Consider the following 27,845-nt stretch of genomic DNA (forward strand, 5'->3'; position numbering starts at 1 on the left):
TCTGTCTCACTGCTTAGCTGTGCTTGGAGTCTAGATATCAGACATATGTTATGCTTAGCTGATTTAATTCAAACTAGTTTCCACTCTTTTGATGGGAAAAGTAGGGCATTACATTCCTGGTTAAGGTATTCCCTCCTAAAATAATTGTAGGCAATATTTTTCTATAAGGCCTCCCAAACCGTGCTATTTGGTACCTTTAGTGGTAGGCAAGCTGTTTCAGTATGAAGGAAGAGCAGCATGGGTTAAGCGTGAGGCCAGCTCCACTGTTATTACTATTTAAGTGTTCTAGAAGCTACCACCACTTCCATAAAAAAACCTTATAAGCTCTTGTGTTAGTATAGCTGAGGTGTTTGCTGAAGAAATGGCTTATTTGGTTCCAGCAGGCTGTCTTATTTTGATCAAGGCAGCTTTCCCGATAAATGGTTAAGAACATACACATTACTTCTAACAAATGGCCAATTTACTTCTGATACTGGTAATTATTTCTCTTTCTGACAAATAATTCTTTCCGTCTTTCTTTTTGATGTGACAAACTTGAAGTGCCTGAGTATTAGCATATGGAGAACTGATTGTATAATCAAATAGTCTTCAAAGATTCTGCAGAATAACTTGGGGGCCTGAAGAGAGTTAATGTTCGTGGTCAGAACTGGTAATAATACTTAGCATTTGTGAAGCGCTTTGAAGATCTAAAGCACTATATGAACACACCCTAACACCATGATTGCAAAGCAGGTATTTTCTCAGTAACAGAAATGGAGAAACAGTTGCAGAATTAACTCCAACTGATTAATTTGCAAGACAGTCAAGTATGTGGTTGACTTTCAATATGGCAGTTCAGTGGCTGCTGCTGCGCTGCTGCTTGATCCCAGGGTTTCCAAATGGAAATGGTGTCAAAAGGGAGACTGAAGTCTGCAAATTCTTAGCTGTCAGTCTGTTAAGAAATTCCCTTTTGGGAGAATTGGATGCAGAAAGAAGATAACTGGGTCCTATTCTTGTGAAAGGTAATGGAAATTTCTGCAGTTAATTTAGTCTTAAGGTAGGAAGTTAGTCTAGAGCACTGGTGAAGTAAATCCACTGATGAATGATTTTATTCACCCAACTATACAACTGAGTTTGAGCATTCATCTGAAAATATCTGAAGCATACATCTTATTTCAATTCCAATCCTGTCTGCTGGATCCTGATGTAATGAGGCCAACTCAGAGACAGTCCCCTATGTTGTAGGCACCTGCTTTTTTCTGATTTTATGGTCCTGTGGACATTTTGACTAGGATAAAGGATGAAATACAGTAACAGGTAAATCTTAGTAAATCTTACTTTGAGAAATAATCGGTTTAGATTGTAACCTCTGTGACAGGGCTAATGTTAAGATAGGAGGCTGAAGGAAGGCTTTTGGGGTTTCACGAAAATTGTGTGATAAATATGTTTTGCTGTTTATTTTTAATTAATTTTCATAGTCTTTGCAATCTTTTCAGGATCCCATTTCCCTTTGAAAACTTAGATAAAAATTGCCCCGAGCACGTTTTTCTAAGCTTTCTTCCTAAATGTGGATGCTTATATAAATCGGGAAACAGCCCCAAGTTTCAAGCCTTTGGGCTATTGTGGCCAACGGCCACTAGGTGTCAGGTTCTGACTAGTGCTTCCAGGGGCTGCTCGGGATTCCTCAAATGGTTGAACGTGGTCATGATGCCGGTGCCAGGTACCTGAAAACGTTACTAAGCTATTACATTTTTCCCCAGAATGCAGATCTCACGTTTCTCTGAGGTATCTTGCAGGAAACCTCCTGACCCACTCTACTACCTGTGCTGAAGCGTGTCTGAAACTTGTGAGGAGGAGGATGGTCCAGGGAGGATGGACACCGACCTTGGGTTTCAGAGCTTGGGCACGACTTCTTGTGTGACACCAACTACACACTTGCTCAGAAACAGCTCCTCAAAGGTACCGCTTCCACCTCTTAGCAGTTGCTGAGAATTGGGGCTTCCAGGCTTTAGCCTCTGAACTCATCTCCCATCCCACAAGGACAAGACAGTCTGAATTTGTTAAAGAATTGGCTCCTTAGGCACTGGTGTGAAGTATCCAAGTAAGTCTCCTTGGACGCAAAACCTATGTCTTCACTGAGGTGGTGTGATAGAAGTTGCTCATTTTGCCCGCACGCTCGAATTTTTTAAATTTTTTTTTTTTTTTGGCAAACAAGTCATTTTGGTGATCTTGGCCTCCAAAATGACAGGCGGATTTCTGCAGTGCCTCTGCAGAAATGCAGGCGATGCAGTGCCGGGGCCTTGGCCTGTGCTTGCGTGAGTGTGTCAGACAGAGGAGCACAGTAAAATCGGGAATTGGGAGACATGGGTTTTGCTGAACTTCAGGTTTACACACACACGCACACACAGACCCCTTCTTTGTAGGAACACACGGCCCAGTCTGGGCTGAATTACTGGCACCAAACCTCCCCTCCGGGCTGCTGCCAGCGCAGAGCCCCCCTGCACCCCGGCGTGGGGGCAGAGGCGGTGGGGGACCCTTTGTCCCCCAAGGGGCGCAGGGATGGGGGGGGGGGGGGCGATCTTCCCGCACCTCAGAAGAAATCCGCCGGTGCAAGTGCAAGCTGGGGACAGTGCTGCACCCCCCTTCCTCCTCCTCCTCCTCCTCCTCCTCCTCCCGGAAAGGAGGCCAGGCTCCCCGCCTAGGCGGGAGGCGCTCGCCGCTCGCCGCCCACCGCTGCCGGAACAAAAGGCGCGGCTGCATGGTGGCTGTGGAGCGCCCCGCCGCTCCGCGCCCCGCTCCGCACCCCGCTCCGCCGCCCCGCGCCCCGCTCCGCACCTCGCCACCATGTCGGGCAGCGGCGGCGGCAGCAGCACCGGCAACGCGGTGAAGAAGAGGAGCCCGGCGGGCTCGGCCTCCTCGCTGGCGCAGGAGGAGGAGAAGCAGGCGATGGAGAAGATGCTGGAGACGGCGGGCGGTGGGGCGCAGGAGAATGGTTGCGCTCGCTCGCCCTCGCCCTGCGCCTCCGCCGAGGGTGAAGGGGTGACCCTGCAGCGCTCCATCACGCTGCTCAACGGCGTGGCCATCATCGTGGGCACCATCATCGGTTCCGGCATCTTCGTCACCCCCACGGGTGTTCTGCGAGAGGCCGGTTCGCCGGGTCTGTCGCTGGTGGTGTGGGCCGTCTGCGGGGCCTTCTCCATCGTGGGTGCCCTCTGCTACGCTGAGCTGGGCACCACCATCACCAAATCCGGCGGGGACTATGCCTACATGCTGGAGGTGTATGGCTCCCTGCCCGCCTTCCTCAAGCTCTGGATAGAGCTGCTCATCATCCGGCCCTCCTCGCAGTACATCGTGGCTCTGGTCTTTGCCACCTACCTGCTCAAGCCCATCTTTCCCACCTGCCCGGTGCCCGACGAGGCTGCCAAGCTGGTGGCCTGTCTCTGTGTCCGTAAGTACCCGCAGACCCTCTCGAGGTCCTGCTACCCCACGTGGCTCCCCGCTCGCCATTGCTTTCCCCAAAAAGTCTGCCCCGACAGCTGGCTGCCGTGAGCCCATCGCTCTGGGGGAGATGCACCATCTCTCCCGTGCTACACTGGCTGAATATTGGGGGGGTGGGTGGGTGTGTGTGTGTTGAGGGCTGTTTTGAACGATGTGAGTAGGAAATGTGGCCCCATCCCAAATAAATTGAGCAAAAAATTATCTGTCATGAGCAACTGGTGCTGAACGTGGCCTGTGCTGCAGTGCCTGGCTGTTTTCAGAACCAGTTTTGAGACGAGATGTTTCTTGGCTGTGTGTGCACTTGATAACATGCTCAAAACCTGTTTTTTTGGTAGCAAACGCTGTATCTTGTGAGACCTTGCCTTGCAGAGAAGTTCAGTCGTGCTGTGATGAATTTAGGGCCACTGTGGTGTCTGCCGTGGCACTCAGATCTCTCTCTCCTGATGCAATTTTTATCATCTCCGGTATTTTGAGGTCTGCACTTTTGCCAGTGAAGCCCCATTTTCTATTCCTCTGGTGACTGCAAAGTCCCCCCATCCAAATTCCTCATTCTTTAAATACAGGACCATTTTCTGCATTTCTCTCCTCATTTCTTATTCAGTCTGTGTTTTACTCCACTGGTGGTTCTTGTGCCATTGTAAAGATGTATGTTGTGAGAGGATGTGATTTATTGTGAGGGCTGTATAAAGCACTTGTTTGCTGTACAAAGTTACAGTCAGGTGATCTTTTCATTTTTTCATTTCGAGGTTGTGAAGAGAAGACTGCTTGTTTGTGCTGTCCAAAGGGAGATTGTGTTAGATTCCTTCACCCTCTGAAGATCGCAGGCATTCAAAAGTTGCAGTGCATGGTCATTACAGGAAGATATATTGTCTGTAAATGTCTTCATACACAAACTGACCGAGTCTTTGGTAGATACATTATGTGGCTACCTAGTAGCTACAGTAACAGGCAGAGCAGCAAATTGCACTTTCTTTGGGCAAGATTGAAACTTCTTCATTCCCCAGATACATTTTTAGGAACATAAGGGCAAGCAGACAGGCTTGTGGACTTTCCATCCAAGCTTTTAACAAAGTGGAGTGCATCTGTTAAGGAAATATAGTCACCCAACTAAGTAAGCTGTAGCAGAGTTAGAAAATAGTTCTGGTGGTGGGTTTCTTGCCTGGAGTAGGGCCTTGGGAAAAATCTGGTTTTAGAGCTTTCCTGCCAGTCTGCAATATGGTTTCTTCAGTGGCAGAGGGGAAAGGGGCATGCACACACATGGCATTCCCATTTTTTGCGGAGAAGCTAACAGAATTAGAGCATTGATTAGATAGACTTTCTTACTGGTTTATGTCAAAGTTTTGCTGTGCAAGAACATATTGGAGTTGACAAAGTCTTTGAGAACGTGTTTCTAATAATAAGTAACTTTTAATTTGCAGGATCTTTCCAACATAGGTAGGATGAGGTGTCTCTGTTCCCATTTTACTGATCAGAAAACAAATGCAGGGGTAAAGTAGACTTGCCCATGGCGAGATCTGTTCAGTTACAGGGTGGATTGCAGCATGAAATTTCTTGATGCCAGGTCTCATTCCCACTTATGCTTCTCCAATAAGTTATGCATCTCCAACTTTCTTTTGCTAGCAATTAGTAGTTTTCCTGAAGCAGAATTTGTTCTTGAACCTTTATCTTGAAATGCCAAGGAAAGTTGCCAGTTCTACAAATCTGCGTCATTTCCATGTGTTTCTTCTTTAAACTTTACTCCCCCCTGCACCGCTGGCTACTATTTTGTTTATGCTTTGGGTTAAATTTTTGTTTGTCTCCTTTGCTACAAAAGGTTAGTTCATCATGCATTGCCTTCAGCAAGTTAGTTTTCTGTGACTTTGATTTTTGGAGTTAGCTTTTCAACTGTCTGGTGCCAAAACCACATTATGAACTAGGAACAATAAATTAAGTAAATCTGGTCCAAGGACTTAGCAAGTCACACAAAACTTCTATGGGCTAACAAGCAGCTTTGTTACACGGTTGTTCCAAACATACCCCTAGCCAGTGAGATATTTATTTTTTTCCAAGAGCCCTAGGGTAGGAAAAATGGCCTGTTTGTGCATACGCTCTAGAGCATACCTTAACGAGTTATCTCAAAGAGGGGAAGAACTATTTAGGGAGCAATAGGTGAATTTGGGGCCCCGGGCTGGAATACAGTTGACTTATTATGTAGGCAAAACCTAGCCGTCTAGAATAGTACCAGCTGTATTCTTGGAAAACTTTGTATCTCAACATGAAATGCAATTGACTGCATGGTTTCTAGTAAGCGGAGAAAATACAAAAGTTATTTGTTTCCACTTTGAGTGTTGCTGGTGTTGACCAGTTGAATAAATAATGTGTTGCTTGGTATTTGCCACTGTAAAGTACAGAAACTGAATTCCTAGGCATTAAGATAATCTAAACAAATCACCGTTCTTGAAAGAAAGAAAAAATAGTTGGAATAGGGAATTTTGTTCCCTTTAAGGTGCTGAGGAAAACGAGGTGGGTGGTAAGTAGGATTTAACTACAAATAGGTATTTTCTTCGATCAAGATGGTAATCTACAGACAGTTGACATGCAAGACTACTTCTTCCATAAGACAACATGAATGCTTATTAAGGCTGCCAAATAAAAGTGTGGGAATTCACTATGGGGAAGTCTTCCTGTAGCAAGATGGGTCAAGCTGTTCATCATGAGTGTGGCTTATTTTATGTTCACCACAAACCAGCCCGTGCTCCCTAGTTGTAAGAATTTGCAGGTAGTTTGGCTTAACGCTTTTCAGGCTGTGTGTTACTTGGGTGACTCATAAATTGCGTGTTATTTTACCTGTCAGATGGGATGGCTGATACTTTTAGAACTGATAAATCATAAAAGCAAATGCTAAGGGATAACAAACACAAAGTCCACCTGGTACCCAAGCATTTTTGAACAGAAAAAGTTGAAGTTCGTGAAGCTGAGAATTTGTGCACATGCGTGAAAACCCAACAGTTACTTGAATTCCCCCAAATACAATCTCCTCTAAACCAATTTACCCCTTCTACAGAGGATGGAGGGACAGTTACTATGTCCTGACTTTTCATATTTGATGACATCTACATTACAGTATCAGTATTGTAATTTAATTCCTTGCCATGTACTGAGGATTCTGTACTCTGTTGCAGGTGCACATTTGAGGCTGAGTAGATAAATGAAAATCCATTACGTTCTGTGTTGGCTCCTTTTTTTTCTTTTGAGAAAGCATCACAGTGGAACGTACATTCACACTGCATTTCCAACATATTTGTGTCTTTTTCTGTAATTTTCTACAACTTTTCTTGACTCTGAATTTAAAAGAATACACACTTTTCAACAGAATATTTGGGTAGCAAGTGTAGTTTTGAAAGAACTTGTTGTTTATAGATGTTGCAGGACCATCTTCATGTAGCAGAAGCAGGATCATGTAAAACTGTTTAATCCTGTCTTTTTTTCCCATTGAAGAGGTGGTGTCCAGGTAGTGGCCTGAACAGTGACGTGGAGCAGCACCCAGTCAAAAGTGCATCCCTGATGTCTTACCATGAGAGTGGGTCAGATTCTCTTTTATGTCTGGCTGCCACTTGGGTTAACATTTCTTAAATTTGAACTGATAAATCTTAACAAAAATCGTTAAAAAAACACAGAGCACAACCTAATATGCAGTGTATGTTCTAGAGATGGCTCGAGGATGGAAAGTTTCAAACTGCCCAGTTAAAGATAATATGCATATTCCTTATTTCCACCTGTTAATTTGCAGGTTTCCTACACATGAGAGGTCTTTGAATTGTGGTACAGTAAATTCCCTGTAGATAAGGGAGACAGGGGATCTGAGCTGCTTCTTGCTTGGTGTTTCACAAGTGCCTGAACCATTCTTCCTACACACATTCTTACACACAGCCTGCCACACACCCCCTGTGTGCTACATAACAGGTTATCCTGTAATTTACTTATTTCTTGACAATATAATCTGTTCCGCAGAAGCTTGAGAAACCCTGCCAGTTGTGTATGATTTTATTCTTGATCTTCAATGTCAAATCAGTGATTTGATTGTTAGCTTCTGAAGCCTTTTATCACTTGTTAATTATATATGCTAATCTGGCACTAATAACCCCAATATTGCTGCAGCAATATCTGCTGCTTCCAAAGCTACGGTATTTTAATCTTCTTTAAAATTTCTTTAGAATTCCTTTGCTGCTTCTGAAATATTATTTTGGGCACTCCTGCAAGTGTGGAATTCCAGTAAAATGATCACACATTTCACATTCGTCTCTTTTGTTATGAACAGCCTAATAGTGGAAGAATTAGTAGCAGTCAGTGCAGAGTTGAGTCATATCTGATAGCACATGTCATATGGAAGCGCAAGTGCCTGACACCCCCTGACAACGTTGTGAGTTAGAGGAGGAGAACGGTATCAAATCCAGGGTTTGGCAAATGTGTATAAACACACGCCTTCGAAAGCTTGCCGAATTATAGCTGTAGTCCATAAGTGAATATTCAGTGTCAGCATTTCAACTAGAAATATGTTGAAAGCAGGAACATCTTTATTTGGTATTAAGGTTTTACTTTAAATCTGACAAGTTTGGCTCTTTGACCAGCTGTTTAAAGTGAAGGTCAGGGTAGATTTTCAACTCGACAGGTATTAGATGGTAAGCAAGGCAAACACAAAACCCATCTTCTGCTTGTCTGTTTAAGATGGGTTTATTCTTCAACATTGCTACACGGAATTAATCTGCCAGGACAAGCAGGGTGTGAAGCTTTGAAGACTTTTTTTTTTTTTCTTTCCCTCCAGAAAGGTGGATTAAATGACTAAGCTGTATCAGTAAATACGCAGTTGTTTGATCAGAGTGGAAGGAAGGGGTCTTTGTAGAATCCCTGCTGTATGGCTAATGTTGCAAGCCTGAGGTTGCATTTTTAAATCCGCATTTAATTAAAGAGAGTAGCATTAATGAAAAGAGCCTCTGACTAGCAGGAGTCTCCTGAAATGGATGAAGGTTTGGAGGACCCTTGAAACGCAGCAAGCAACTACTGCATTTCTTGGCACCCCTCTCTTGGCTCTCACAACAAATGTCCCATTACATTTTATTGTATTTGAATGATTTACATTACCACTGAGATCCTTCAGAGTCTTTCTCTTCTGACATGAACAAACTGGGACGGCTTTTTCAGAGAAACTCTCCATGGTCAGTCTCATTCAAAGCAACACCACTAGGTATTTCAAGTATTCCAATAGTCTCATAGTCCCAGTGTCAGATGTGGCCAAAAAATTCAAATGCAATGATGAGAAAGCAGTTTCTTGCCAGCCAGTACACAGAACTGAATTCTGACCCTCTGCGTGGCATAGGTGGCATGATTCAGACTAAAACCTGCCTGGACATTTTTATTGAGTTCATGACCCAGGCTTTAGCACCCAGTTCAGCCACCTTCCTGTGGATTTGTGGAACCCTAATCCAGCACAACTCTGGGAAGGTGCTTCTGTGTAAGTGTAACATCATTCTGGGCTAGGTAAGATGCCATGTTTTGCAGGTCCAGTACCTGAGCGTCTGTTTGGCACGGATGGTGAAATGTCTTGTGGGGCTTAATGTGCGCATAAAATATTAGTAAGTGTTGTTTGGAAGGTTAGGTCTGTTAGGAAGATATTTCATATGAGGCAGGCGTGGTGGAAAAGATGCTTAGCTTGTGATAGTTATGGGGTCCTTTTAATTTGCTGGGAATGCAAGAACTATACCTCTCTCTCCCATTGCAAAGTCTAGATTTTGTTTGTCTTCCTGTGGTAAAATGACCTGTTTTGTGGAATTGCTGCATCATGTAATCTAGAAACTTTGACAGTAAAAACACAAGCTTCTTTCTAAGGACACAAAAGAGTAACTCCTACCACTAGCTAGGAGTTACCTCCCCTAACATTAATAAATTCTTTGTAATTTTTCATGTACCACACAGTTTGAATAGTGCAAACTGTATCACTGTCATTATGGAACCTTGGTTCCGGAGCGATGGGTGTGTTTCTATAGTCTTGAGATCCAGCCTCTGCGAACTGTGAAATTCTTCACCACGCTCTTCCTCCAGGCAGTCCTGGTGCTGCCTTTTGGCCTTGGCTGCGCTGCGCTCGTTGGCACAGCTCTTGAGAGAGAGATGACAAGTAAGTGCTTGTTAATTTATTCTTGCAGAACTCTGGAAACTTGAGGGTGTGGATGCTTCTGGGATCTGTGCGCCGTGATGAAATGGTAGCATCATCCCGCGCTGCACTAACTTCTCTGGCTCCCAGCTCTGAGCCTGTTTCAGCACCAGGGGCTTCCTGGAATTGAAAGCCAGCGGCGAGATGGAGCTGGGACACGTTCAGGGTGTTTATGGCTGATGGTTGGAGAGCTCCAGAGCTCATGGTCTCAGTTAGGGGCTGGGGCTGGAGGCGATCCCTTTTCTTAAACTCTAGTGGTAGGGCAGCCTTTGCCTCCTTTCACCTGTCATTTGTTGATGCTCCTGTTCCCTGATTCCTCAGCACTGCTGTTTCGGGAAGAAAAATAAAAAGGAAACTAAACTGTCGCCAGCTATGTTTATTATTATAAGTTGATTTTAATATATACACATTTGCTCTGGAGCCAAGTGCTCCTTTCCAACAGCCTCACGTGCCACTGAGCGTTTCCCTTCTGCAGACTGATTGCCCTGGCTATTAAGTTTCTCCAGGGACTCGTCCTTGAAGAAATATCTGCAGAGTTTTTTCTTCTGCTTTTTTTCTTTACCACCTTGCAGGGCACAAGTCTTCACTCAAGACCTATTGACTTGAAATTTCTGTAACTGTTTTCTGTCTGTGTCCTTGTATGTTTGTCTGATGTTAGATTGTGCTTTTAGAAATAGACACCTGAGACTATTGGAAGACAATGTGGCATCACAGCCACTTCAATATAAAGGGGTTTTTTTTGCCTTGGGGAATAGTTAAGGCATTGATTTTCCCGTGGATTTAAAGCACTTAAGTCAGTATAGCGTAATTTCTTGTTTGTGCTGTATGGAGTAACTATTTTCAATGTGTGTGACCTCTTGTGAGCTTAGGCAGCAGTTCTCTTTAAAGCATGTGGGCCATTTTGTGTCTGTGCCACGTGCTGCTGTCATCCCCGTGGTTTGTTTCTTGGTGGCCACGGGCTCAGCTTGGCTTGTCTCTGTGTGAAACCCGGTTGCACCATTTCTGGTAGAAGAGAAAACTGTTTGTCCATCAGCAGCACTTTATAAAGAGTGGAAGGAGCAGCCTTTGCTGTAGGATGGGGAAATGGAAAGGAGCCGAGAACTGTTCTGTAAGTAATTGTGAAGAGAAAATCAGCATCATCCAGTGGCAGATGGTAAATGGAAGCATTGTCTCACAGTTGTAAGGGCTAAGCACTTACAAACAGGAATCGTTGCACGATTTATCCTCTCTGTGTGGACAGTCCCCGAGTTCCTGGTGGGGAAGCTGAGGTGGAGCATTTCCATTCATTCTTCCCCTTTACTTTCCACAAGTTTCCTACCCTACTCTGTGTTTTCATTCTGGTCCTGTAACACCACAAATAGGAATCCGTGGGTAACTTGCAGCAAGTTAATTGAGTTTACTTCTGTAAAGCAAGCTACTTACACACATTTATTCTTGTTATAGAGGTGTATGCTAAATTATATAGGAAGCACTACAGGTCAAGACGAGGGAAATCTATAGGAGATGAAATAAAGGACAAAAGTGACATTGTGCAACTCCCGAGGTACGTAACCTCACACGCAGCATGAATGCAGCTGTGCCAGTACCTCAAGAATTCGTACACTCATTTCAGAAATGTTTCACCTGAAAAGCTGCTAAAGATCTTGAGTTGGGCAAACTCCCATCACCCCATGAGCAAGTTACATATGGTGCTGGAATTGGATCCTTTTTTCCCCTGTGGATGAGGACAAGTGCTCAGAGCTGTGGATTGGCTGCTTGTTTGTTGGCTTTTTTTATCCAACCCAAACCTCCCTGAGCGCTGTCTTTACTCCATCTCCGATCTATGACCACGTTCCATCACTCTGGGAAAGCTGCAGCCCTGCCTTTTTCTATAGGACAGTTGCCAAGACTGTTGCATCATAAATGCCAAGCCCCAGTTTATCTGTATTAGGACTCCATTCAGGTACTGTTTGCTTTGGGCAGAACCCCATGCCCGCAGGGCAGCTTTACTACATCCTGCCTTTCCTTTGTAGACACAGGAGCTGTTGTTACATATAGTGTGTTTGTCGTGGACTTGTTCTATGTAGGGATTGTCATGATCCCTTTCTGTGTCTGCTTTGTAAGGATTTATTCCTATTGTCATCTAGAAATCATGTTTGGGAGGGATCTTGGAACTTGAGTTCAAAGGAATATGCCCATAAAATGTGAATTGCCAGGGGGCAAGGTTCTGGGTCCTATGTTGTATTAGTCAGAAATTATCTGACTGTGCAGGTGAGTGCCAGCGGAGCCGGTTAAGTAACATGCCTGAAGCCAGCTGGACAGAGTAAATAATTGAAGCTGGACTTGCTGTTGTCTTTAGAAAGCCAAACTTCTCTTTGAAAGCCTCTGGCTTCCCCTGTGGCTTGAGTATTTTGAAGTGAAGCTCACCCTTGGCTAGGCTAGAGCAGTCACCGGAGAGATGAAGGGGTGAACAGCACCTTGTGAGCATGTTCTCTCTACAGCAGTCAAAACCCAGGATCTTTCCTACTTCTGCCAGAAATGATAAGTAAATAAATAAAGGTACCCCCTCTTACATCCGCAATCACTGCGGCTTTCTAGCTCCTATTATCCCAATTATGTAAAGCCTTTGGAGAGGGGCTGCTGGATCAGACAGACTGTGTCACGTCAGGTCATGCTGAAATCCTTATTCCTAGAATGATTCCTGAGAACGCTCCCGACGGGTCACGCTGACGGTCTGCGTAGCTGGCTTCTGACAACGGCCAGTGGCTGTAGCCTTAGGAGAGGCGCTGCAGAAATTAGGGCAGCGCAGTCTGATCTTTCCCTGCATTGTGTCGTGGCCCTGATTTATAGTAAAGCTGTGGCTGTGCAGCTTTGCCCCGTTGTTCATGCGGAGCAGTTCATCCGAGGTGAATGGAGCAGTGCCAGGAGGAGTCCTGCAGCCCCTGCTTCATAGGGCAGCATCTCGGATCAAAGGAATAAAACCGTCTGCTTTCAGAAACCCTAGTCCTCCGCTCTCCTGAGAAGCTGAGCAGCCACTGGAATTTGTCTTGGAGTTTTACTGAAAATGTACTCGGTCTGTCTGTTCGTCTCGGTGTCTGTCAGATTCTTTCTGGTGGGTGAGACTGGGGTTTTTTTAGCCCTTCCTATGTTGAAATCATTTAAGTGTAATAACTTCACCACACTCCTTTAGGAAACACAAATATTATTACATGGTGGGAAAAACAAAGGAGAGAGATTGACTTGAAGGGCTCTGAATCACGACTGGCGTGGAGGAAGCTCTCAGCCCTGTTCAGAATCTCTGGCCCTAAGTGTTTTCTTATTTTTTACAGAGCCTGTTTATCTGGCACCGATGTGTTTTTAAGGACTGAATACAGACGCTTCCGCTGCTTTTCAGTTTTGGACTGTGTAGAAAGCTTTTGCCTTTTAAGTACACCACCGCCGTCCCACGGTCCGTCCAGCAAGCTCTGTACAGAACCAGAACATGAAAAACGACCCCAAGAAAGTCAGTATTTAATGTGGAGGCCAAAGCAGCTATTGTCAAAGAAGCAGAATGCCTAAATGGGGAAGGGAATGTCACTGTCGCACCTCTAAGGGCTGTCTTCACTAACGGGAAAAGTGTGCTTTTAGATGCGTTAGCTCATGCTTTAAATATCCCTCTGTAAACAAGGAGAGTTTTATTTTTAGCATAATTGCTGGTCGAAGTGAATCCTGGATCCTCGGTTCCCTCCCCGTCCTCCCCATTAGGATTCACTTTTAGTAGATGTAATTGTGATCTGTGCTTAGTGATATTTCACTGTGTTTTCTTCTCTCCCCCTCGCCTTCCCCCTGTAGCATAAACATACTGTAAGTTGTCCTTGCTAACCTTTATTTTCTCCTCCCCTGTATATGTGGACAACATCCCTTTTAGCATACCGGTTGGAGGCAGATACATCACAATCTTGCTGCGAGGTGACAGAGCTGTGACCCTGCAAACCCCTGATAGTGCTGGCCTGCTGCTCGATGCTGACAAGCCTCCAAGTCCAGGCACGAGGTGTCTTTCTAATTAGGGGTACCCTATCTCTCCTGACCAGCACGGGGTGGAGGGACCCTGGCACAGGGGGTCACATCTAGGGGAGGTGGTTCCTCACGCTTGCTTTCAGCCGTGTGCTGAAGCACGTCAGCCAAAGCCTGGCTCAAGCTGTCCTATGACCTGTGTGGCAGCCCACAGGCATGTCCTTCCCAAAGCAGATGGCTCTGGGTCATTTCAGTCTCACCCACCCCAAGCGCCCAGACACCCCCAAAATGCCAAAGGGGCTTGAAAGGCATGATACAAAAACCAGTGAATCCGAAATTCCTTATCTACTTCTGCCTTTCATTCTTGTAGGATGTATCAGATCACGTGCTTTTCTTTGTGAAGATGTCCAGCTCTTTCATTTCTTGAAACTTTACAATGCTCTTGTATTGAGATGACACTAGATCCTGGGGATTTGGGGGAGGGGGAGCCAGTGATCCTGAAAGCAGGCATTGTATTCTGAGATGTGCAGTCTGCTGCACTGGGACTGGCTTTGCTTGTCCCTGCTTAAAGATTGCCTTTAGCTGAGCAATATGTGGACACCTAAATCCTCTCAGCCTGATGCATATCGCTGTTGTGCTGTGGCCGTAGCAGGCTCTCAGACCCCTCTGAATGAATGATGCAACTCATATCCCTTCTGGCTTGCATCTCCTCTGAGTCACCGGGAAGTCCTGTCACTCTCGGCGCTCGCTCGAGCAGGAACGTGAACTCTAATCGTTGCTGTCAGACCCAGATACCACGGTCTCTGAAGACCAAGCTCTCTGAAGCCAGCCCGTGGGTACGTCTGAGCCCATCCGTGCCCGTGTGTTCCAGGAAGCCTATTCCCAGCTCTGGCGTGAGCTCTGCGTGCGTTTCCCTGAACTCTTTAACAATGCAGTTGCTTTCTCCCAGGCAGGGCAGGATGCAGGGTGGCAGTGAGCCAACAAGGGCCTTTTGAAATGCCCCAATACTCCCTCATCCTCCCATGGGTTTATTTCTCAGTTTGCAGTTTGTTGTGCCCTCGCTGGGAGGTGGGTTGCGGGACTGAGAAGACATAAGCGGCTGCAGCACGTGGTCCTGCCTCCTCCCGTCGGGAGGTAACCTCGCTTCGGAGTAGGGGTGCATTGTGGTTTTCCCTGTGATGCTCGGCATATGTTGAGGGTCTTAAGGCACTGGGTGCTCTTGCTGGGCAGTCACCAAGCTTTCTGACTACTGGAATTTTTGCCTCCCACCTTTATCCATCTCTTTCCCCCCATTCTGCAGCACTCTGTGCGGCTCAGCCCTATGGAGACAAGAGTCTCCACCAGCAAACTCCTAGAGACATTGGTGTCCTGATGAAGGTGCTGCTGATCCCCCCTGTATCTCTGGGGGTTTGATTAAGGTTGAAATATCTACAGTAAATGCTCTGGGCTTTAAACTGTGAATGTAGATAGAGCCTGTAACCTCAGGAGAGGGTGATCTTCATCCGGACTGAATATTTTGGGGAGCAGCTGTTTGGCTCTGGTCGAGGCAGTGGGGTCCTGTGAAAATGAGCTGCAGGATGTGGGAAAGAGCCTTTGCTAGGAGGGCAGAGGCTAGCCTGGGACGGATCCCGCAGGAAAAAGCCTCCAGCTCAAGAAGAAAGGTTGAGATCCCCTCCTCCCCAAGCTGCTCAGGGATCCGTCGGCGCTGGGGGCTGCTGACAAGCTGGTGAGGCGGCAGCGAGGGGTGGCTCAGTGCAAGGGAGATGAGGACGAGGGGAGGGCATCCAGCACGTGGGGCACCGTCATTCTCTGCGTGACATTTGCCCATCTCTATAACAAGCAACAGGCTCTGGGGAGTGAACAGGGCACAAAAATAGTAAGTGATTTGGAAGACCACTAAAGGTTTTAGCCATTATTTTCTCTGAAGCAGGTGAAACTCGGCCAGTCAGGAGCTTTGGGGCTTTAGTCAAGCCCTAGTTCAGGCTGTGCCTTGCCTGGTAGGAGTGCCACGCTGAATAGTGGCAGGAGTGGGCGATACAGAGGGTGATGGGGGAACAAGGCAAAAAAAGGCAGGAAATGAGGCTTCATTAATTACATTAACCACAGAGCAACTTGTAGGCAGTGGGAGCTTCTCAGCAAGCAAAATGCTGCCCAGGGAGGCAGTGTGATCGAGAGCAGTCACAGCAAATCTGAGCCATTGCGCTGGCCTGCTTGGGGCAGCCCCCTCTCCCATCTCTGTGGTGCATGGCCCTGGTGAGCGTCTCTGAGAGCATCTCTGAGCCCTGAGAGCCTCCAGGAGCTGTCCCTGGCACTGCGGGTCGAGGAGAGGAGGAGGGTTTCCTTAGGTCCAGCTTCTCTTCCCGCCCGTGCCGCTGACCTGCAGGACTTGTTGGGCTCATAGCTTGCTGGATGGGTCAGGACAGGGACATCACAGTGTGGCCTCTGTAGCCTTTTAGGTGCTATTGTTATACAAATAACTATATCTCAGCTCTGGAAGTTTGTCCTGACATTTCTATAGTGCTTTCACACAACAGCAGCATTAAATTGGATTGACTTAACAGGGATGGCGGCCAAACACTTTGATGCTAATGGTTGCAGTGAGCACTTGTATTTATATGCCCTCAGAAGTGTACTTTCCAGGGCAGCAGGGTAGCTCCTTCTCTCAAACCACTGTTCAAACCACCTGTTGCCAGAAAAAAGACAGAATAGAGAAGTCTGGGGCCGCAGAGCCTTGCTTTTGAAAAGTTTCTATTTTAGGAAGAGATTCTTTGTGTTTGCTTAAGTTTTCGCGAAAAGCAAATGCCAGTTTGTCATAATTTGGTTTGCGTTTTAGGTGTTTCGCTGAAAACTGACGTGTCTCTCCTTGTCCGTTCCCCTCAGTGCTCCTCACAGCAGTGAACTGTTACAGCGTGAAAGCTGCTACTCGTGTTCAGGATGCCTTTGCCGCGGCAAAACTGCTGGCGCTGGCTTTGATCATCATTCTTGGCTTCGTGCAGCTTGCAAAGGGTGAGTATATTTCCTTTTTCTTTTGAAGGTGGTGTGCAGTTAAAGCAGAATCTGGGGATTAGGGATAGAGCCCGAGAGTCCTAACCCAAGCATTTCAGAGCTAGCAGAAGTGCTTTACAAATGTCTTTTGTTCTCTTGCATGCTTGGGTGATATTTCCAGCTCATGCTTTGCAAAGGGCTGAGCGCTTTTGTGCATTTTATTTGCGAGGTTTTGTATTTATTTCACTGAAGTTATGCGGGAGTTTGTGCTACTGGAGCCCAGCATATACTACCCGAGGTCTTTTCTCCTTAATGCAGTCACTGTGTGGCCTCTCTCTTTGAGACTGCAGAGCTGCCAAGTCTACAGGGAATGAGAATTTTGGTGCTATGGCCCTCGGAAGTCTTTTCTGTAGCTGGTAGCTGGTCATGGCCATTTGTTAGTAGAGGAGTATCTGCACGTGCAAACCACCCCCAGTAGTTTGGTTTTTTTTTTCCCAAACTGCCCCAGTCCATTTCCCTTCTTCCTGCTTCAGGTATGGAACAGCTTAGTCGAGTCTGTAGGGTCACACAGGGAAGCGTGGGTCAGGCAAGGCTGCGGAAACCACATGATGAATAGTGATATTAGGGCTCTCAGCTGACACCAGCACATATGTCTGTCAACTAACGTCCAAAGAAGAAGATAAAAATGTGACGATAAAGCAAATTTGCTGGTGGTTTTGCTTGTTTTCTTCATGCACATTTAAAATCCTCTCAAACCCAGAGAGATACTTTGTTCCAAACCCATCTGATTAACCAATCCACACAGATAAGCTTTACTGTGCTTTTTTGTGCGAGTTGTGAGAAATAAATTCTCTTAGGGAACACTACAGACCCCATTTGTTAAATGTGGATAAAAGTCCATAGATAGTCCCGCCTGTCTCTGTACTGGCAAGAGTGTGTGTGTATGTTTGTGTGTGCACGTGGGTCTTTTTAATTCCTGTCTCAGCTATGGGAGCCAGTGCTGTCTTTGCAGAATTTCTTGCTTTATCAGAGGTTTTCTTTTCTTCCAGCTCAGTCCCTACGCTCAACAGGAACATTGTTTGAGGCTTATCACAAAATATACCTCCTTCCTCTTTATATCTCCGCAGGCTGTTTTGCTGAATTTTTTTTCTCTCTTAAAAGGAAAAGGATAAGTAAACATAAATCTCTGCTAGTTCTTTAATATTTTACCAATGAAAGGTCTTTAGAATTGTTTTTTGCTTGCAGGTATTAATTTGCTGCTTCTGAATCACCTTCCCTCCCTCTGTACTATTTTGTCTTTTTGTTGAGGGTGAATCACTTTCTGCCCTGGTTCCTCAGGTACAAATACATGATATTTCCATTGACTTATATCTAACCAATAAGAGATTTCTGTCTTGTGTACAAAAAACCCCATACTCTTCTGTTTCAGAAGTTTTTTACCTCCTGTGAAGCCTATTACAGTTTTAAGTTTTTGGTAGGTCTGAAGAGGTACAGCTGTGTCTTGTGTGCATCTTGCAGCACCGCTCATTTCATGTGACGTTTAGTTTTCTGATAAACTACCTGGTCACCTCAGTCTGAGGGAAAGGTAACAAGATCAAAAGCAATACTCAGATGATAACATCTGAAGGCAAAGGCCTTTTCTTCCTGTCTGTGCACACAACGCTTGGCATAAAGCAAGCTGGTTCAGAGTGGGAACCTTGGGATCTACAGAGGATGCTCCTCACAAAGGCCACGTTCACACTTTCTCCTAAGTGGCACATTACTGCTTGTCTGAGTTCCTGTTTTACAACATACTGCCTGGGATTCTGCCTGTGATCTAACAAGGATTTTATTAATCCCCTTACAGAAGTTACAATCTCTCTGGTAGGTGCTTAAGAACGTGCAAGCTCCTTTCATATGTCCTTCTTTAGCTTCCACCTATATTTTGCAACTTTCTCAATCTTTCTTTAAATCACACCAGGTAACTCGATGCTTATATGTAGCAGGGGTACATCAAGACACTGCCTTTTTTCTTCTTTTTTTTTTTTTTCAAGGAAAGCATACTAGCATCACGTGAAGCATAGTGGAAATAGGAAAGCGCTCCACTCTTCTCCATCTTTGTTGGGGCAAGACATGATGGGTGCAAGCTGTGGGGCCAGGGAAATTAATTAGCCATTAGAAAAACACTTTTAACTGTAATGCAGAGCTCAAGTAGATTGTCCAGGGAGGCTATCTCACTGCAGATTTACAACAACAGGTTAATAAATGCCTCTCGGGAATGGTTCAAGTGAGTCAAAGCTGCCTTGGAGCAGGGGGACAAACCTGGTGCACATGGAAGCTGCCGTGTCTGTGCCCTCTGCACATCACTAGTACGGTGCAGAGCTGCTGGATCTTCTCCAGGCGAAATACTGCAGACCCAGTCTTTTAATGTGCTGACGCTTTCCGAGGGGCAACTTTTTTTCTAAAAGCCTGTTTAACCTCTGAGTGGGTTGGGCGATCCCCAGTCCAGCCATAACCACGGTGCCGTTGCTTTTACTGCTCCTCTGCGTGCCTTGTTCTCTGTCATACCCGTTCCAAAGCTCCTTGGACAAAGAGGACTCTGACCACCACCAGCTCAGTAAATTCAGAGCTAGCAGCTACTTTTGGGGTGAAATACCCACCAAGGTGATTTGTTTGGGGCTGCATTTCAGCGGTGAAGGAGTTGTGTGTTCCCATGACACTCCAGACAGTGCCTGACCAGTGCTGGTTAACTTGCTTTAATGGTTCCTGTCCCGTTGCTGGTTCATGTTTACAGTATCCATAAACAGAGAGGAGGAGCAATACCACAGTTTCTTGCTCAAATGTGGAAACTTCTGAGACTTCACAGAAGTATGTCTTTCTCTGTACTGACCTCCCGCCTTCAGCTTTTGGCTTTTTTTCTTTTTATCCTTTCATTGGATATTTTCATTATTTTCAGAAAAGCAGTAACATCTCAAGACAAAGAAATATGTGGCAATATTACCACACAGAAAATCGCGTTTCCTTGTGATCTCTCCCTGGACAGCTGTTTTACATCACTTCTTTCATGCAGCTTCAAAAGGAGGGTAGAAGTTGGTTTCCTACTTGACAGCCTTTCAACTACTTGAAAGTTGACTCACTATAGCTGACCCACTTGGGATGCAATTATTGTACTAATACAAAAGTTACACTTTTAAAAGCCTTTGTGGGGCTACAGTTACGTTGCTTTAAAAGTTCAGTGTCCTGGACTGGTATATTGGTGTGTAAAACCTTATATATGGACCCCCAACTGCACAGCCCACCAGTCTGGAGGACTTAAATAGTATAAATAACTTATGACATAGAGAGGATAAGGATTTTTTCACTCCAGTGTTATAAAAACTAGGCTTATTTTTGGTTCTCCTCTTTTACCAGCTCTCACAAATTGCCTTCTGTCCAGCCACCTCTGGGTATTTTTTGGCCATATTCTTGACCTGGTGAGTGGGATGCCTGCGACTAGATTGTGCAGCCGGTTTGGACAGTGGCTGTGCAGGTTTAAGGGGTGTTTTCTGCGCTGGGTATGACACAGAGGTCTGGGGTTAGGTCTGCAGCTGTGCTCTTTGTACCCGATCACCCTGCAGCTTAGAAGTGCCTTAAAAACTAACCTAGGCATGAAATGGTCAAAAAAATGTGCTAACCTGTAAGGACACACCCGTGCTTTTTACATGTGAGGAAATCCAGGAAAGGTTTTGATGTCAAAAAATTCTGAAAAAAACATATCCCAGGCGTGTTTTAGGTAAATTCTTTTCTGTTTTGATGTCTTAGGGTTGCTTATATGTTCATCTGCCATTGGGCAGCTCAAGCAGCGAGGTGCCGTTCCTGGCTGCCGCATGTTCGGGGAGTGCTGCAGTGCCAGGCTCCAGCCCTCGCTGCAATTCCTCACCAGCAGTTCTGCTTAATAAAAAAAAAAAAAAAAAAAAAAAATTGGTCATTTGAGCCTCAGGAAAATAGAATTTAACACTCATTTTATTGAATTATTTCTATTGAACTTATTGTCCCTCTTAATGCCTGATTTCCGACTTTAAATTTCTCATCTGCGGTGCCTGGAGTGCCTATTTGGTGGCAGCAGCATTATTCTCTCTAACTCCCTTCACTGGGCTTGTCAGAGAGCAGCAGTTGCATGTGCTGAACAACACAGGGTGAATTAAGGACAAAGGAGGCAAGTTTATCTCCAGACATTTGCCATGGAGAACTTAGACTAGGCAGTGAGTTTTGTTTTCAGTCTCATCTTTACTTTAAATAGATGTTTACAGTGTCAGCCAGCACTGACATGCCCCACCCCAATATCATTTGCTCTTTGTAAAATAGTATTTAGAGGTGTAGTTGTGGCTGGCAAATTCTGAACTCGACAGGGGGGATTTCAGAAAGTACCTAAACTAAGATTCAAACCTTTAGTCATTAACGTGTGCTTAGCATGGCTGTGACACCTCCTAAAAATATCATCTCAGTACTCCAGGTGCGAAGCAACATCTTGGTGCTGTGGGAGCGCATGTACATCTGGGTGCTACTTTCATTTATCAGATCTCTTTGGCTTTTGCTAGAAAATGCACATTTGGTCTCTCTGTCTTTCTCTGTGAGAGTTATTGCGCTAGTTCCCTGTCCAAACTTTCTTCTCTGCCTTTTTTTGGTGAAAAATCCTGTGATTAAGAAAGACTGGAGGGAGGGAAAGTTTACTCACTCTTCCTTTCCTCCCAGATTTTCTTCTCTGTTGCCAGTGGCAACGTCAGTTGAATGTCCCAAAAAAGCCCCTTGAGCCTGATCTGGAGTGAGAGCGGGGGGCTGAGCGGGTGAGCTCTGCAAGCAGCAGAGCCGAGGAGGCGGCTGTACGCATGGGGAGGGCAGGGCTGCTCTGGAGGGGTCCTGTTGACACGGCAGGAAAGCTTCATTTTGTGACTGGTAATTAAAATCTCAGGCTCCCTCAGGTCTCGGAGGGCACACAGATACTAAGAGAAAACAAGAGTGGTCGTTGTCTGAATTCTCTTGGGTTTGTACCTACATTTAATCACTCTTGGCCATCCGGAGATGACTGGGCACTTAGCACAGCTGCCACAAGTTTTCCTTTGACCCGGTCTTATCTCTCGCGTCCGTAGGGTGAACCCAAGGGTGAACCTGATTGGCAGGTCAATGTTTAGGAGTTTGTTTTCAATTGATTTATTTCCTGCCACATCAGTCATGACCTGCTTTTCTGCTAGCTGAGGTAGCACTGTGGGGTGCTGTAGGGAGCAGGGCAGCCGTTGTGCTCGTGTCTGGGCCTGGAGGGACCAGCTCACCCAAGGGACTGGCTCCAGGACATGACCTGGGACCCAACAACGGAGCTGGAGGTGTCTGAGAGGAGTTTGGAGCCCAAAGCCAGACCAGCTGAGTGTTCACCCAGCCAGGCCATGACTAACTCACACTGAAGATCCTCTTCAGCGGAGAAGAGGCAAAGCCTATGGATAGTAAATGTCCCTCAAGCTTTGAGTGTGGCCCTGCAAGTTGGGGCTGAGGCTTGTGCACAAAAGACTGCAAGAAAAGCCTGCCCTGCAGCTGCCCATGCCGCTTCTTGTTACACTGGCATTCAGAAATGCCACTATAACATGATTTTCCAGCCGTAAGCTTTGAAGGAAAGCTATTGTGCTTCCCTTACTCACCCTTTTGTTCACAGAGCACACGGAGAGTGGAAGACTGTACTGAAGGAGAGCACGGACAAGGCAGCTGGGAAAGCTGCCAGCATCCTGCACCTCTAAATCACATCAACCACATGTCGGAGATTAATCAGGCGTCTTAACGCTGGAGGGTTGATACAACACAATTATGTTTTACGGGCCTCTCACTCTCTAATCTTTGATTTCTTTTCCAGCCAAAAGTGGAGGCAAATGCTGAGGCCAGGTGGGCACGGCAGGTTAGCATGCTATGCGGCTTGCCTGCTCTGGTTTGGAGTGAGCAGTGGTTTGTTTCTGCTCAGACAATTTTTTTCTTGCCCTCTCTGCCCAGCAAATTTGGGGCAATTATAGATTGAACTCAAGGATAGAGTTCAGCCTGCGGGGGCTTTTGCGTTTTACAAGTGCAAAGTTGCCTGTCCAAAAATAAATAAAATGCATTTAATAAGAACAACAAAAACCAAACCCCAAAATACAGAAGCAGTTGGTCAGTGACCTGTGCTGCTTGTTATGACCCCTGTGAGTTGGAGTGGCTCTGTACGCACCCGCGGAAGCTTGGCCTTTAGTGCTGATGTGAACTGTTTGTTCAACGCTGCGTATGGAGGCTCATAGCTGCTTTAACTCTTTGGGGTGGAAATGTGCCTTGACACCTGAAAAGCTGCTTTATCCAAGGAGTTGTGGATTGTAGCGTGTTGCTCATTTTCGGTGTCCGGGATGGACAGCTGGATCAAGGTAGGTGCCTTGCATCCGAGGCTGAGGAGCGCATCTCGTGTGTGCCACAGGGGACCTGCTCACCGCTGCTGCGGGCTGAGTGGGTTTTAAGGCAGCTGACGTGAGAGGCTTTGTTGGCTTCTCATTTTTCCAAGTGCAGCTATCCCAGCAATGCAGACATATTTAACTAGAGAGCAGCTAATACTTCGGTATTTGCTTCTTTGCATCTCTGGATCTCCTCTCTCTGTCCCTCTGAAGTCTTTGGAAGCAGCCGTTCATGCCTAAGGTGTATCAACGCAGTCGATAGCTCTGTGTGTGTGTGTTTACACATGTGCTCGTACTTGCATTTTATACTGATCCTTTCCCAAAGCCTTCAACTTTGGCTGAAATTAATGGCCTTGCCTGTGGTGCTAGAGGTGTGGGTGACAGGCAGGAGGATCTGCCCTCCCCAAATGTTCTTGGCTCTCCTGCATGTCAAGCTGGTTGGCTCAGGTTAACCCCCCCCCCCAGCGCCTGGTCAGGTGGCTCCTTCTTGTTTGTCATGCTTGATCACAAGTTTCTATGGATGTGGATTGAACCCGTTGAGCAGATATGAAAAGAGAAAAACAAGTTCATGGAAGTAGCTGGAAACCCACTGGGTGGTTTGTTTGGGGTTTGCACCTTGCTGTTCCTCTGCCCAGATAGGGACAGACAAGGGGGCATTTAGGAAACACCTTTCCATTCTGTGCTGAGGATCAAAGGGACCCTGTTCACCCAGGGTTTCTGCGTGGCCTCCGTGCTCTCTGGCTCCCAGAGGAGGCATGGTTTTGCACGCCATGCATCACTCCAGGGCTCTGTCTGCTGCTTTATTTCTCATCAGCAAACATTTGTGCCGGCAGACACGGAGGCTGTGAAAATCAAGAGGTGTTTGCTTAGGAGGAGGAGGGTAAAAGGTTTTTCAGAGGTATCAGTAGGATGCAGAGTAGGTGAGAAAGGTAAAAAACATTGTCTGGCCCAAGAAGTGTCCACTGCAAAAGGAGGAGTTGTGAAGCTTGGGTACTGTGTGGAGTGGAGTGAATCCAGGAGCCCAGACCCTTGGCTTCACCCTGGAGAAGACATTTTCAGACCCATAAACTCCTCTGTTACGGGTCCCAAGTTTAAGAGCTGCTGTTCAAAACTGCCTCATGCAGTGCTGTCTGCAGAGTGGCAGCGACCAGAGAGGAGCAAACAGCTGATGTGGCTACTGAGTGTGCGCTTCCCGCCGAGCCACGAGCTGCCGAACGGATGCTCTCCTAACCCTGGCCCCTGCGTGTTTCTTGCTGTCTTGTTTTTCTGACTCAGTCGATTGAACTCTCGCTGATTGTCTCAGGAAATGGCTCAACAGCTGAGTAGATCTTCTCCTCTGGGGTTTTTCGTATATACAACACATTTCTCCCTGGCTCGGTTTCTTCCACGAGCGAGACACGCTGAGGGCCCCCCCTTTTTCTGCTGAGCTCTCTAGTTGGCTGTGTTCCCTCTCCTCGTTGTTTAGGCAAGTTAAAAATATTTAATTATCATTAAATGCTTTCTGCAAGAGAAGATTGCTGTGCTATTAAAACTGGAATGGACATGACTGGGGAGCAAATGAACATTTTCAAAGAAAGGGTCTGAACACGCAGTGCATGGACCCAAAATAGGTCCCTTCAGCAGAAAGGCCCCAGGTGACCCATCGCTTGCCAGCGCAATTACCAGAGTCTTGGCAGCTGGCAAGATCAGCAAATGGGGTTTATGTCAGAGCTTGTTACCTTAATTTGGTTAATTGTAGAGCAGAGTGCATTGAACAGCCAGTTCAAACCAGGTTTCAGATCTCCAGGGTGCCGGGCACGGGTAGGGCATTGCCTAGAGAGCAGACGGGGCTGCATGGGCTGGGGAGGACGGGGGAGCCGGGAGCGTGGGCAGAGCGCAGCTTTGCCCAGGATGCTCTCGCTCACAGACCTCTCGCTCCACGGGAGCAGTCGAGGCCGTGCTTGGCAGCCTCACCTGTGGATTTGTAACCCCTGATTTGAGCCAAAGTCTGCAATTCAAGCCTCCGAAGTCTGGAGGCTCGAGTTGCACATTCAGGCTTGAAAGATGCAGTGTCTGGAACTGAGGTTCAGACCTCCGTTTTGAACAGCAGGTTCTCAGGGGCGTTTGTAGTCAAGGAAGGAAGTAACAAGAGGACTGTGCTGGACCATCTGCCCAGTATCCCCAGTCTCCAGCTGGGGCCAGCAGCAAGCATCAGAGCAAAGTGTAAGGACAGGGAGGACAAGTGGTGTTTCCTGGACGCTTTCTCAGCCTCCAGTGCACCTCTGGGTCCTCTGCGGCAGAGGAGGTACCTTTGTGCGATGGGTTTCTCTTCCAAGGATTCGCAGGCACAGTCAGAGCTCACCCGCCGTGTTTTACAACTTGGCCCGTGTGGGAACATACTTGGGATACCTTTCCAGCATCGCTGTTGGAGTTTGGCTTTTTTACCCCAAGATGTATAATCTGGTGCCAGTTATTTCTGTAAAGGCATCGCTGGCGGGCACAAATTATTATCTTTCTGGTGATCCTCTGGCTGGCAGGGTGGGACAGAGCTTTGTGGTGATGGTGGGAGAGGATGCCTGCTCTGCTGGGATGGGATCTTCCAGGTGTGCTTGTTAAGGAGCCCAGCTCCTGTCATGCAACCAAGAAGTAATAAAGCATGAAAGAAGCAAAAGTTGTGGCAAAGATGTGGACACCTGAGAACACGAGTTTGTCCCCCCGGGGTGGGAAGAGAAAGATAGCAGCTCCTGTGGTTATTTAATCAAGTTCTGATATGTTGCTAAATGCATTTTACCATGGGAGTGTAAAGATGTGAAGTCTGGCAACTCACTGCAAGTTTTTGGAGAACTAGAACTCTTGCTAGGTGAGGCAGGGAGAGGGCAATGAGGTGTCAGCTTTTCAAGTGTTAAGGAGGAACAAAAAGCCCCTTCCTTCTTACCTAGTCTTCTCTCCTGGCTGCCTCCACCCTGAGTTGCCACTCCTTTGCCAGTAGCTGCATTTCGGTGCTTCAAAGAGATGCGTTTGGTGCGTGCCGCGGCGCCTGCAAGGAAGAGGTGTGCGAGTAATTAGTTACGTCCCACCTATCCATCGCTCCATCCATCACCCCTGCCCACCCACAGGGTAATGAAATGTCAGGCTGTTTTAATTTCTTTGCTTCAGTGCTGCTCCCGTAGCGGTCCTGCGCTGCCTCTCCCTCCTCGCTCGTGTGTGCTGGAGGGCAGCAGTCCTGACTCACAGCCACAGTGTCTGTACAGCCCAGCGGGCCACGGAATCAGGCTTTGGGCCCTTCCTTGCGCAGAGGCTGAAGATGCCCGTGGCTCCCAAGCGTGTGGCACATCGTGCATCCAGGCGTGTGGTTTCTTCTCTCCTCTCCTGGCCAGCTGGGCGAGGGCGGCAGCTCAGCCCTGCCTCGGCGGCACCACCACCCGGTTTCCGTGTGAGGTTTGGGACGGCACAGAGCGAAACTCGCAGATGCCTCAGAAAAAGGAACATTTGGCCTGAGAGCTTTTTGTCTGTGATGAACAGAAAGAGGCTTTTGGTGGAAGCTGGTGTCCAGGTGTGGACAAGAAATGGAGGTGTGAGCCCGCGGCAGGATGCTGCTTGTGCCCTGGCTCCTCCCAGATCAGAACATCCTCCTGATGTGCTAAAAGTGGTGGTCCCTCAGCCTGGGGTGGGGGAACTGGGCCGAGCACAGCAAACCTTTGAGATGTCCTGAGGGGTGTTTGAAACTCCTGGAGAGCTCTCCTAGTCCATCCATGTGCTGTGCCAGTAGCTAATTACAGACACGGTTAAGAAAAAAGTGTATCTTATTCCCATAACAAAAGACCTGGAAAGAACTAGCCTGGTAATTATTCAGGAGTGGGAGAAAATAAACTCAGTAAAGCTGAGCCCAAGGGATCCAGCAGAATGTGATACTGTGCACACCCACCTCCTGCTCAGCCTTTTTATTCACAGCCAGGCCAGGGCATTAATGCTAAATTAAGATTATATGACTGAACCTATAAGCCAGGAATTAAGGTTAAATGTGCCTCATGGTATCAGTCTCTCTACATTTCCTGGCTTTCCTGTTACAACCTGGTGTACATTTCCTAACCTCACTTTTTAAAAAGTATTGGTGCATTTTGCTAAGGAGATTGGCTAAAGGGACGTTCAATACAACCAGCATATCCCAAGGCAGATTCAGAAGAGACCTTCCTAGTGCAAGGAGCTGCTGGGGGAGAGGGACAAGGCAACACCAGTGGAACAATCTGCAGTGGGACCTGGACAAGTCGAGCCTTGAAAATCTGCTGACATAACTGTGCTGGGTGCACTGCTGCCCAGTGCATGAGCTGCTGCTCTGGTTCTGGCTCTTTTGCAGCTCACACCCACAGCATCCCCTTGCAAATGGGATAGCGGCTGGCCAGGGAAGAAGGCAGAGGGATGCTGGTTTCCTGGGAAGCTTTGTGAGCAGAGAGCATTTTGCCATGTCAGGGAATATCTTTTTGCCCTAGTTAGGACTCAGCAGGAGCAGGAGGGAGAAAGGAGGTGAAGAGAGCAATGCCCGGGATGGAAAGGATGGGGATAGAGCTGAAGGATTGGGTAGAGACGGGGAAAGACAAGATGTAGCTCTCCCCCACACACAGAGCAGCTCTGTGTCACTGGACAGATTTGGAGCAGTCCCTTGAGAAGTTCCATGAATGAAAGATGCACCAGGAGACTGATAGTGCCGTTGGGGAAAAGTCCCCCTTTCCACCACTAAAAAAATGAGCGCGAGGCGCAAAAAGGTCCGAGCACCCTTATTTGTTACCCAGCCACTGCAAAAGTGGCTTTTGGTGGCACAGTGGAGTGAAAGTTCCCAGCGT

General features: G+C 46.9%; 1 protein-coding gene across 1 annotated transcript in view; it reads left to right on the forward strand.

The window, feature by feature from the left end:
- The first annotated feature begins 2,689 nt into the window (after positions 1–2,689).
- SLC7A5 (solute carrier family 7 member 5) overlaps positions 2,690–27,845 on the forward strand; it is a 41,204-nt gene continuing 16,048 nt past the window's right edge. The window contains exons 1-2 of the mRNA XM_074840143.1: positions 2,690–3,427; positions 16,514–16,639. Of these exons, the coding sequence (XP_074696244.1) occupies positions 2,824–3,427; positions 16,514–16,639 (730 nt within the window). The 5' untranslated portion in view covers positions 2,690–2,823. The remainder of the gene's footprint in view (positions 3,428–16,513; positions 16,640–27,845) is intronic.

This window comes from Strix aluco, chromosome 14 (assembly GCF_031877795.1).
Source record: "Strix aluco isolate bStrAlu1 chromosome 14, bStrAlu1.hap1, whole genome shotgun sequence".
NCBI classification, from domain to species: domain Eukaryota; kingdom Metazoa; phylum Chordata; class Aves; order Strigiformes; family Strigidae; genus Strix; species Strix aluco.